Raw genomic sequence first — 13199 nt, forward strand, 5'->3', positions numbered from 1 at the left:
AACTACTTAAACCTAACTAACCTAAGGACACCACACACATCCATACGCGAGGCAGGATTCGAAACTGTGACTAGCAGTCGCGTGGTTCCGGACTGAAGGGCCTAGAACTGCTCAGCCACTGCAGCTGGCTACTTAAACTTTTGGATTGACTTTTTTTGGGTTCATAAATATTTTATTTTTATCTATTATTACTTTTATGTTGTAACTTCATGTCCTGAAGTGTTCCCTGACCTTGGAGATTTGCTCCTCAATTTGGTCCTGTGGAACTTGATGTGTAAATAAATAAATAAAGTATTGCAAGTAGTTTCAGGGCTGACTGATTTGGCTTTGCAGGCCTATATTGGTGAAGTCTAAGCAAAAATGCAGGAACAATATGTGGGACTGGGTTCTGGCTAGGGATAAGGAAACTTTTCATCTACATCTACATCTACGTTTACATGACTACTCTGCAATTCACATTAAAGTGCTTGTCAGAGGGTTCGTCGAACCACAATCATACTATCTCTCTACCATTCCACTCCCGAACAGCGCGTGGGAAAAACGAACACCTAAACCTTTCTGTTCGAGCTCTGATTTCTCTTACTTTATTTTGATGATCATTCCTACCTATGTAGGTTGGGCTCAACAAAATATTTTTGCATTCGGAAGAGGAAGTTGGTGACTGAAATTTCGTAAATAGATCTCGCCGCGACGAAAAACGTCTTTGCTGTAATGACTTCCATCCCAATTCGCGTATCATATCTGCCTCACTCTCTCCCCTACTACGTGATAATACAAAATGAGCTGCCCTTTTTTGCACCCTTTCGATGTCCTCCGTCAATCCCACCTGGTAAGGAACCCACACCGTGCAGCAATATTCTAACAAAGGACGAACGAGTGTAGTGTAAGCTGTCTCTTTAGTGGGCTTGTTGCATCTTCTAAGTGTCCTGCCAATGAAACGCAACCTTTGGCTCGCCTTCCCCACAATATTATCTATGTGGTCTTTCCAACTGAAGTTGTTCGTAATTTTAACACCCAGGTACTTAGTTGAATTGACAGCCTTGAGAATTGTACTATTTATCAAGTAATCGAATTCCAATGGATTTCTTTTGGAACTCATGTGGATCACCTCACACTTTTCGTTATTTAGCGTCAACTGCCACCTGCCACACCATACAGCAATCTTTTCTAAATCACTTTGCAACTGATACTGGTCTTCGGATGACCTTACTAGATGGTAAATTACAGCATCATCTGTGAACAACCTAAGGGAACTGCTCAGATTGTCACCCAGGGCATTTATATAGATCGGGAACAGTAGAGGTCCCAGGACGCTTCCCTGGGGAACACCTGATATCACTTCAGTTTTACTCGATGATTCGCCATCTATTACTACGAACTGCGACCTTCCTGACAGGAAATCACGAATCCAGTCGCACAACTGAGACAATACCCCATAGGCCCGCAGCTTGATTAGAAGTCGCTTCTGAGGAATGGTGTCAAAAGCTTTCCAGAAATCTAGAAATACGGAATCAACTTGAGATCCCCTGTCGATAGCGGCCATTACTTCGTGCGAATAACGAGCTAGCTGCGTTGCACAAGAACGATGTTTTCTGAAACCATGCTGATTACGTATCAATAGATCGTTCCCTTCGAGGTGATTCATAATGTTTGAATACAGTATATGCTTCAAAACCCTACTGCAAACCGACGTCAATGATATAGGTCTGTAGTTCGATGGATTACTCCTGCTACCCTTCTTAAACACTGGTGCGACCTACGCAATTTTCCAATCTGTAGGTACAGATCTATCGGTGAGCGAGCAGTTGTATATGAGCGCTAAGTAGGGAGCTATTGTATCAGCGTAATCTGAAAGGAACCTAATCGGTATACAATCTGGACCTGAAGACTTGCCCGTATCAAGCGATTTGAGGTGCTTCGCAACCCCTAAGGTATCTACTTCTAAGAAACTCATGCTAGCAGCTGTTCGTGTTTCAAATTCTGGAATATTCCATTCATCTTCCCTGGTGAAGGAATTTCAGAAAACTGCGTTCAATAACTCCGCTTTAGCGGCACAGTCGTCGGTAACAGTACCATCGGCACTGCGCAGCGAAGGTATTGACTGCATCTTGCCGCTTGTGTACTTAACATACGACCAGAATTTCTTCGGATTTTCTACCAAATTTCGAGACAATGTTTCGTTGTGGAACCTATTAAAGGCATCTTGCATTGAAGTCCGTGCCAAATTTCGCGCGTCTGTAAATTTTAGCCAATCTTCGGGATTTTGTGTTCTTCTGAACTTCGCATGCTTTTTCCGTTGCCTCTTCAACAGAGTTCGGACCTGTTTTGTGTACCACAGGGGATCAGTTCCATCTCTTACCAATTTATGAGGTATGAATCTCTCAATTGCTGTTGCTACTATATCTTTGAATTTGAGCCACATCTCGTCTACATTTGCATAGTCAGTTCAGAAGGAATGGAGATTGTCTCTTAGGAAGGCTTCTAGTGACACTTTATCCGATTTTTTAAATAAAATTATTTTGCGTTTTTTTTTTCTGGTGGATTTGGAAGAAACGGTATTGAGCCTAGCTACAACGACCTTGTGATCACTAATCCCTGTATCAGTCATGATGCTCTCTATCAGCTCTGGATTGTTTGTGGCTAAGAGGTCAAGTGTGTTTTCGCAACCATTTACAATTCGCGTGGGTTCGTGGACTAACTGCTCGAAATAATTTTCGGAGAAAGCATTTAGGACAATCTCGGAAGATGTTTTCTGCCTACCACCGGTTTTGAACAAGTATTTTTGCCAACATATCGAGGGAAGGTTGAAGTCCCCACCAACTATAACCGTATGAGTAGGGTATTTATTTGTTACGAGACTCAAATTTTCTCTGAACTGTTCCGCAACTATATCATCGGTGTCTGGGGGTCGGTAGAAGGAGCCAATTTTTAACTTAGCTCGGCTGTGAAGTATAACCTCCACCCATACCAATTCGCACGGAGTATCTACTTCGACTTCACTACAAGATAAACCACTACTGACAGACACAAACACTCCACCACCAATTCTGCCTAATCTATCTTTCCTGAATACCGTCTGAGACTTCATAAAAATTTCTGCAGAACTTATTTAAGCTTTCTGTACCTATAACGATTTCAGATTCTGTGCTTTCTATTAGCGCTTGAAGCTCAGGGACTTTCCCAGCACAACTACAACAATTTACAACTACAATTCCGACTGTTCCTTGATCCAAGCACGTCCTGTATTTGCCATGCACCCTTTGAGATTGCAGCCCACCCCGTACTTTCCCGAGGCCTTCTAACCTAAAAAACCGCCCAGTCCACGCCACACAGCCTCCGCTACCCATGTAGCCGCCAGCTGAGTGTAGTTAACTCCTGACCTATTCAGTGGAACCCGAAACCCCACCACCCTATGGCGCAGCCAACACGGTCGCAAAACCTCCTGAGCCTCTGATGCAGACCCTCCACTCGGCTCTGCACCAAAGGTCCGCAGTCGGTTCTGTCAACGATGCTGCAGATGGTGAGCTCTGTCTTCATCTCGTAAACAAGACCGGCAGCCTTCACCAAGTCAGATCGCCGCTGGAATCCAGAGAGAATTTCCTCAGATCCAAAGTGACACACGTCATTAGTGCCGACATGTGCCACCACCTGCAGCTGGCTGCACCCTGTGCTCTTCATGGCATCCGGAAGGACCCTTTCCACATCAGGAATGACTCCTCCCGGAATGCACGTGGAGTGCACACTGGATTTCTTCCCCTCCTTAGCCGCCATATACCTAAGGGGCCCCATTACGCTCCTAACATTGGAGCTCCCAACTACCAATAAGCCCACCCTCTGTGATTGCCGGGACCTTGAAGACTGAGAATCATCCTCTGAAACAGGGCAGGCAGCTGCATCTGGCTCAGCCAGAGACAGTGCCTGAAACCTGTTTGTCAGACGCACCGGGGAGGCTTTCTGATCAGCCTCTGGGGACATCTTTCGCTGCCTGCCACGCCTTGGAACGACCTCCCAATCAACCACAGGCGAGGGCTCAGCCCCACTGCGGGCAGCAACCAGGGCAACCACAGCGGCAGACCAATCTGGGGACAGACGGGACGAGGTTGATATCCCCATGATACCCAAATCCGGCTCCCCACAGTGGTGCCCATTGGCAACAGCCTCAAGCTGTGCGACCAAAGTCAGCGCCACTTGCAGCTGTGAGCGAAGGGATGCCAACTCAGCCCTCATCCGAACACAGCAATCACAGTCCCTGTCCATTCTAATCGATGTTGAACAACAGTTACTGAAACACGAGTCAGTGCCTAGATAACGCAAGGGAAACATGCAAAGAATGTATTAACTAACCTGTACAAATGCCTAATGACTGCGCTACAATCTGCCTGAATTTATGATTACAGTAACTAAAACTCAAAATTACACCTCCTATACGAAACTCACACGCAATTTAAGTAAGAATCTACAAAGTAAACACTAAAGCGTGATGCTACAACTCTCAAATACTATAATACGCCCGAAATTTATGAATTAAACAATGCAAGTACCCAAAAACACGCAAAGAAATTAAGAATTAAACTATGTAACAAATAAGTAAGCTAGGGGTATACGACTTGCTGCTGCAGCTGCTTATCCAACGGCGGCAGGAAGCACATATATTGATATTGATGCAGCTGGAAGGGGCAAGGATCCACAATGGTGGAAAAAAAGGTGTAAAAATACGTAAATATGTCCGAAAAATTCACAAAAATACACCCAAACACATGGGAAAAATGAAGAAAAAGATGAAGCATGTGGAAACCATATGAAATGTGAGGGAGTAGGCAGATAGTGAAAGGTGAAAACAAACTGAAATTTGCATGAAGTCATAATGAGATCAAAGAAAAAATAAATAAATAAATAAATTAGTAATGTGGGTAGCAGGTTTGTGGGTGGCTAAATGTGAAGAAGAGGGACGGCAGATGTGACTACATTAGTTGAATGTAGTAGCTTCGAACTGAAATAGAGAGGAGGAGTTAGGGGTGGCGAGAGGTTGGTAGGATGAGATACCAGTTCGTGTGGCACAGGAAAGGTACAGGAAATAACATGGCGAAAAGAAGTGAAAGTGACTCCGGGAGAGTGATTGATTTTAAGGTAAAGGATTAACACATCGGAGGGAGTAATGTGGGACATGAGATGCTGCATCAATAACGTGCATGATCTTGTAGTCCTCTGTTGAGTGCGACCAATATGGTTGATAGAATGTGCCTCATAAGTAGAGTGTGTAGTGTAGTTTGTAAGGCAACAAGAGAAATACAGAAAAGAAGAAAAAGGATGGGCACTGAGTAAAGAAATGCATTAGAAAATAGTAGCAAAGGAAAAAAGGAAAACAGCACTGGGTTAGGATGGAAGAAAAGCCATAAGGCAAAATGAAACACTGGAAAATCCAGAATGGAAGTTAACAATATTAAGAGGAGGATAGTTGATACTCACCATATAGCAGAGATGCTGAGTCACAGATAGGCACAACAAAAAGATTGTTGGAAACTGTCAACTCCCCAGAATTTCTTAATCTCAAGCCTTGCCTCATTCCCCAAATCCCACAGCATGCAAACTAACCTTAAACTCCACAGCAAGAACTGAAACACACCACCTAAAAACTGATACTGACATTATATTCCTAACTGATGACAAAGGCTCCATGCCTGTTGCTCTGAACTGCAAGGACTATCTAGCAAATGTTGGATTCATCCACCTACAAACCCTACCACAGTGACCCCTTCCCAGAAATGCAACAGGATCTCCCGTCTCTCCTCAAATCCTTGGGCCCATCCCAGAACCTCTCCCTGAAGTCCATCTCTCTCCTCACCCATACCACTCCCCACAGTCCTACCTTGTACATGCTTCCTAAAGTACATAAATCTAACCACCAACGATGCCCTATTGTGGCTGGCTACTGTGCCCCGACTGAGAGAATCTCTGCTCTCATAGACCAACATATTCAGTCTGTTACTGGAACATACACTCCTATATAAAAGATACTAACCATTTCCTCCACTGAAGCTCCACTGTTCATTTACAACACAGTGCCCTGCTTGTCAATATTGATCCCACCTCCCTTTACACTAAGATCCCTAATGCCCATGGCCTTACTGCTATTGAACACTACCCTTCCTAATGCCTGAAGGATTCCAAACCAACAACCTCGTTCCTAGTCACCATGACCAACTACATCCTCACCCACAATTACTCATCATTTGAAAGCATTTCCTACAAAAAGTCTGGGGTGCAGCTATGGGCATCTGCATGGCACCATCTTATGCCAACCTATTTATTGGCCATCTAGAAGAATCCTTCTTAAACACCCAGAAACCCAAGCTCCTCACCAGGTCCATGTTCATTGATGATGCCTTCATGACCTGGGTCAAGGGTGAGAACACCTTATCCACATCCCTGCAGAACCTCAACACTTTCACCTCCATTCAGTTTACCTGGTCCTACTCAACCCAACAAGCTGCCTTCCTCAATATTGATCTCCACCTCAAAGATGACTACATCAGTACCTCTGTCCATACCAAACCTACCAACCTCCAGCAATACCTCCACTTCGACAGCTGCTACCCATTCCATACCAAGAAGTCCCTTCCATACAGCCATGTGTGGCTGTCTCATCTGTAGTGGTGAACAGTCTCTCCCAAAATATTCTGAGTCTCTCTCTGAGACTTTTACAGATCATAATTACCTTTCAAATCCAGTACAAAAATGGATCCCTGTGCCTTATCTTTCAAATCCCCACCACCTCCCAAAGTCTCACCATCTGGCCATTCCCCTCATGACTCCATACCAACCAGGACTGAAGCAACTGAATTACATTCTCTGCCAGGGTTTCGACTACCACTCATCATATCCAGAAATGAGAAATGTCCTACAATGGTATTCCACCACCCAACAAACCTACACAATATCCTCTTCCATCCCTACACAACCCCTGCTCCCAACCCCTTTCTTTATGGCTCATACCCCTGTAATAGACTTAGATGCAAGACCTGCCTCATACATCCTCCCACCACCACCTAATTCAGTCCATGCACATATATTATCTATCCTATCGGAGGAAGGGCTACCTGTGAAACCAGTCATATGCTCTACAAGCTAAGCTGCAACCACTGTGCCGCATTCTATATGGGCATGACAACCAGCAAGCTCTCTGTCCACATGAATGGCCACGGACAAAGTGCAGCCACAAAAAATTGGACCACCCTGTTTCTGAGCACACTGCCCAACATGACGTTCTTCATTTCAATGACTATTTCACAGTCTATGCCATCTGGCTCCTTCTGAACGATGCTCCATAACCCTCCTGGCCTCAACCTTCATTAGTCATTTCCCTTGCCCATCTAGCCCCTTCCTTGTTCCCATTCCAGCACTACACAGTCCTCTATTCCACCAAAGCACCCAGTCTTCTTACTTCTCCTTTTCTGTCACCCTGCCCTCTCCACCCCCCCCCCCCTCCCCCCGCATTCTGTCTAACCTCCAACTGCACTTAGCTGCCCTGATCTCCACCTCATTCCTGCACACTCCCTCTAACAGCACTTAACCATCCCCACCCCTACCTTCTATCCCTCCCCCTCCCCACCCCATCCTTCTCCTTACTCCCACCCAGCTGACTGTTCCACCATGCACTGCTGCTCGCAATCTGGTTCCAGCTGCCAGAGACAGTGGTCATGTGTATGTGTGCATTTGTGTGTGTGTGTGTGTGTGTGTGTGTGTGTGTGTGTGTGTGTGTGTGTGTGCGTGTGTTGTCTATTTTCAACAAAGCTCACTTTCCGGCATTCTTTTTTTGTGCCTATCTGCGACTCAGCATCCCCATTATATGGTGAGTAGCAACTATACCTTTCCTACTATTGTTACATTCCATCCTGGATTTTCGATTGTTTAATTGAAATAGTCTCTTGCACTAGTCATACATCAACAAAAATGCAGGAGCGTCCTTGAGACATAGAACTGTTCTCTAATGCCACCATTCATTCTGTTAATGTATGTATCACTTACCAATATCACCTGAATAATACCACTAATTATACGTCTGGAGATTGTGCACACATTTAGGACTGTCCTAATTTGTTTTCTTGTTTCGCTCAGAATTTCTTCCTCATTGCTTCAGTGAATAGAATATATATTGACTTAGATTAAAACACATTTGTAGTTGTTTTCCATTTCATTTCCATAATATGAATGTAAATAAATTTGCATTTCCTTTATAATAGCTGTTAATCATATATTACTGAAAATTAACCACAGGTAATTTTTTTATGCTGATAACACCTGTAGATGAAAGACAGTATCATGTGTGGAATTCACTTTTTAGTAACAAATCAGTCTTTCTTTCTATATTGCAGCCATGTGTTATCTCAATGGAAGATATGGTATTCCACAACAGAGATCTTTATATTATCTTGGAACTTATGGAAGGTGGTGATCTTGTCAACTGGATTCAACCACGCCTTAGGCTCACTGAGAAGCAGACAAAATTAATATTTTATCAGTTGTCACTTGCCGTTGAGTACATCCATAATAAAGGCATCTGTCATCGTGATCTCAAGGTCAGTTATAAAATAACTATTTGAGAAATATTACACGTGCCTGTTCCTGTTGCTAAATAAGTGACACTTTGTTTCACAGCCAGAAAACATTTTACTGATGGAAAGAAAACCTGAGACCATAATTAAAGTGAGTGACTTTGGAGTTTCAAAAAATGAATGTCTCCAGAGTGCCATGGATACAAAAGTAGGTACACCATTTTACATAGCACCTGAAATACATTCAGCTGCATCCAGGGGAAAGACATATACGAAGCAAGTTGATGTATGGAGCATGGGAGTCATTCTGTTTTATTGGTGAGACAGATAACATTCCACTAGTTTTAAATTTATTGTAAGAACTTGTTTAATAAAAGCTAAATAAACTGAATTGTAATGTCATGGATGGAAGGAGATAGTACTGACCATAATCGTGTATCTTTGTTATTTTTCTTAGTATTTTTTACATCTTCATCTCTGTCATCATATTCCTGTCCTTGATCTCTTCTCTGTTTCTACCTCTTACTTTGGCAATATTCTGTTTTATACTTTACCTAAAATACCACTGCACTTTATCACTCTCCCAATTACAATATACTTAAAGGAAACAAATCACTGACATATAGTTAGCCACTCCATTCAGATACACCATTAATTCTCAAACTGGTATTACTATGAAACGAAATCTTTGCCTTGCATATTTCCTATCCTTCTTTTAAGCTGGATAAACAAAATTCTATGAACAGGAAAAAAATAATGCAAGTGATCTCAAAGTAAGTTACTGAAGTTAACATAGGAGGATTTCAATTTATATCCATGTAGGATAATGTATATATATATTTCTTTAATCCTCTTTCACAGACACTAAAAATGTGTTCTCAATCTCTTTTATCTTATGTGATCACTAGCAGTCAGGTCATAATAATGAAACGCGCAGTTGATAGTTACTGAAACTCTGATTCTAATTGAAAGATGCAATATAACACATGCAGATTCCTTTCAGCCTCATGATAGCTTACCCCTCTGTAATCAGCCACTGTAAAGAGACAGGGTGGGAAAATGTCAAACCTTTTTTTATAAGCTTGCTTGTCTTGTATCATATGGTGTAGTCACACATGCTCATGTTTATGCCTTTATTTACATCAGTGAATAATCCATGGGTCAGAAACTGCATATGCAAATTACCAAACTGTAATTAACTAATAAATGAATGAATCTAGAATTAGTTAACAAGGTAGAGTCATTTTTAAACTATTTAATTATTTGTTATTGTATTCCTAAATAATTCATGTGTGCACTGCACATCAGATGCTGTTACCCACGTATCTGACTGTGAGTGGGGTGCACACAAGGGATTTCTAGATTGGGCAACTTTTCCATCCAGTCCAGATAACAATAAGTGCAGGAGACCTGGAATTATCAGTGTGAGATCCAAAGGAATTCTCCCCACAGTCAAGAGTTTTAAAAACCCAGTAATTAACTGTCAAAGCACTTGCAATGAAGTGCCAGAGTTTGAAGTGCTGCTAAAATGAAAGGAAACTCCCAAGCTACTAGTTAAGCTGATTAAAACCTGAAACTGACTGCAGTCAGATTGTTCGAGAAACCACAATAACAGGCTAATGGGCAATGGGGGTGGTGTATTTGCTGCACTAGATAAAACAATCAAATCCACCAAAGTAGAAACTGAAGCTGCATGTGAGATTGTTTAGCCAATACTCAATATCAGGGATGGACATAAACTTATAACTGAATCCTTCTATGAACCACCAAACTAACCCACTGATGTAACCAAAATACCTTAGTTCACAAGTACATCAAATTGTATCATCAGAGGAGGAGACTGTAATTACCCAATAACCAATTGGGATCATTATAGTTTTTTAGTGGTGGCATGTGATCAGACATCTGATGAAACATTACTAAATGTCTTCTCTAAAAACTACCTAGAATAGATAGTTCACAAACCCATTCATGATGGAACTATATTAGATCTAACAACCACAAGCAGACCTCTTTGGAAATGTCCACATTGAGAATGATATTGGTAACCATGAGACAGTTGTAGCAACAATGATTACCAAAGTACAAAGAGCATCTAAAACAAGTATAAAGATTTGTATGTTCAGTAAACTTGATAATGATACTATATTGTCATACCTTAATTAAGAACTTGAAACTTTTAGCTCAGGACAGGAGCACTAGAGGGACTATGGCTCAAGATAAAAAGAACACTTCAGCATGCACTGGACAGATATATACTCAGTAGCACGGATCATAATGGGAGGGATCCTCCATGGTATACTGTCACTGTACAGAAGCTTCTAAAGAAATAGGGACAAATGAATAATATGTGTAAAACAAAACATATGGCTGTAGATAGAGAAATGCTGAATGAAACACTTTCAGCTGTCAAGAGTGTGAAGCCTTCATTGTCTACCATTACAGAATATTATTAAAAGAATTCTCACAAAATGCTGATCATATGTAAGGGCTATTAGTGGTACCAAAGTTAGTGTCCAGACACTCATACATAAGACAGGAACTGAAATTGAGGGTAGATTAGCAGAAACAGAAATGCTTAATTTTATTTCAATGTTTCTTTACGAAAAGAAACCCAGGAATATTGCTCCAATTTAATTCTTATACCACTTCAAAAAAGAGAAGCAGCTCCATGAACAAAAAGAGCTGAATGGAGAAACAGTACTAAGTAAAGGAGGGAAAGCTAAAAGGTGAAAGGAATGTGTAAAGGGGTTATAGAATTGAAATGAACTGGAAGGAAATATTACAGAAAGAGAAGAGGAAGTAGACGAAGGTGAATGAGAGATAAGATGCTGCAAGAAGAATTTGACAGAGGACTTGAAAGACCTAAGTCAAAACAAGGCCCCTTGAATAGACAGCATTCCCTCAGAACCACTGGTCATTGTAAAGCCAGATGACAAAACAATCCACATGGTATGCAAGAGGTATGAGACAGGCAAAATACTTCAGACTTCAAGAGCAATGTAGTGATTCTAATTACAAAGAAAGCAGGTGCTGGCAGATGCAATATTACCAAAATATCAGTTTAATCAATCACAGCTGTGAAATATTGATACAAATTATTTAGTGATGAATGGAAAAATTGGTAGAAACTGACCTCATTCTGGAGAAATGAGGGAACAGGAGAGACACTGCTGACCCAACTACTTACCTCAGGAAATAAGTTAAGGAAAGACTACCCATCCTTCATTTCTATACTTACAAACAGCTTTTGACATTGTTAACTAGAATACAGTCTTTAAAATTCTGAATGTAGGAGGGGCAAAATACAGGGAGCAAAAGGTTATTTACAACTTTTACAGAAGCCAGAAGGCAGTTATAAGAATTGAAGGACACAAAAGGGAAGCAGTGGTAGAGAAGGGAGTAAGACAGGGTTTATAAGCCCATATGTTAGTTAAAATATGTGCTACAGTAGGCCTAACTAAATCACAAATGCTGATTTACCACAAATTAGTTTATGCACAGGACAGTGATAACTTCCAAAAATTCTCAAAAATATTTATTTTATTTCATAACTAGCTTAGTGCCAACTGCTTCACTCAAGTAGTATGTATGGCCTGCAGATTTTTTTTGTTTTGTTTTTTTGTTTTCATTCCATTGAATTCTTATGTTGTTTACAAACTGCAACACCTAAGCTTTTCATGCTAATTAAGGCCATATAAGCAACTTTCATCCCCTAACAAATATTTCTTTACATCTGAGACGTAAAATACAAATTTTTCATAAATTTAGCCTTAAAATTTTTTGAATGTAGTGAAATTTTTGTTAAAAATTTTCATCGCCTCCAGTAACACTGAAACACATATCTTTTTATTTCTAACCAAGAAGTAAAATACCAATTGGCATAGATGTAGTCTTAACAATCATTCAGTAGTTCTTTGGTATTTATTTATTTGCAAAAAAACTATTGCTTACTATTTTACCCCTTTAATGGCCGAATTGCAAAAATGCTGAAACACTTATCTCTTATTTCCTGATGTAGAAACCAAATACCAGTCTTCATAGTTCTAGCTTCAAAATTCCCTTAGTAACAAAATACTTTCAAAAGTACTTTCACCCCCTTAGGAATACAGTTTCAGACAATTCCTTCTTAAATGATGCCTACGGTATAAGGTCCACACCCTCTCCAAACTGCAAGTCGCTATCCTCAGCAGTTTGGGCTGGCTGATGATGAGTCAGTGAATGAGCCTGACCCTATTAGATTAGATTAGATTGATGATGATGATGATGATGATGAGTCCCATACTTCTTTACAGAGCGTAGGGGAGTGACGCGGGAGAACCGCGCCGCCTTACTAGGCAAGGTCCTAGTGGAGGTGGTTTGCCATTGCCTTCCTCCGACCGTAATGGGTTAGAGTAGATTAATACTAGTTCCATGGATCATGAATACGATATTTCGTAATGATGTGGAACGAGTCAAACTTTCCAATACATGACATAATTAAGTTAATTTAACAACATACTTAAGTTAATATAACAACTTTTTCATTTTCTGTGTTTTTTTATTTTTATTTTTTTATTTTTTTAATATTTTTTTTCCTTTTTTCTTTTTAAATTTATATCTAAAAATTCCTCTATGGAGTAGAAGGAGTTGTCATTCAGAAATTCT

The 13199-nt window shown here is 40.9% G+C and overlaps 1 protein-coding gene across 2 annotated transcripts in view; it reads left to right on the plus strand.

Annotated features, from left to right (window-relative positions):
- The window catches only part of LOC126260002 (ovarian-specific serine/threonine-protein kinase Lok-like), a 207437-nt gene that overhangs the window by 139645 nt on the left and 54593 nt on the right, over positions 1–13199 (plus strand). For both annotated transcript variants that reach the window (XM_049957157.1, XM_049957155.1), the window contains exons 5-6: positions 8373–8576; positions 8656–8870. In XM_049957157.1, coding sequence (XP_049813114.1) covers positions 8373–8576; positions 8656–8870 — 419 coding nt within the window. The remainder of the gene's footprint in view (positions 1–8372; positions 8577–8655; positions 8871–13199) is intronic.

Source organism: Schistocerca nitens, chromosome 5 (assembly GCF_023898315.1).
Source record: "Schistocerca nitens isolate TAMUIC-IGC-003100 chromosome 5, iqSchNite1.1, whole genome shotgun sequence".
NCBI classification, from domain to species: domain Eukaryota; kingdom Metazoa; phylum Arthropoda; class Insecta; order Orthoptera; family Acrididae; genus Schistocerca; species Schistocerca nitens.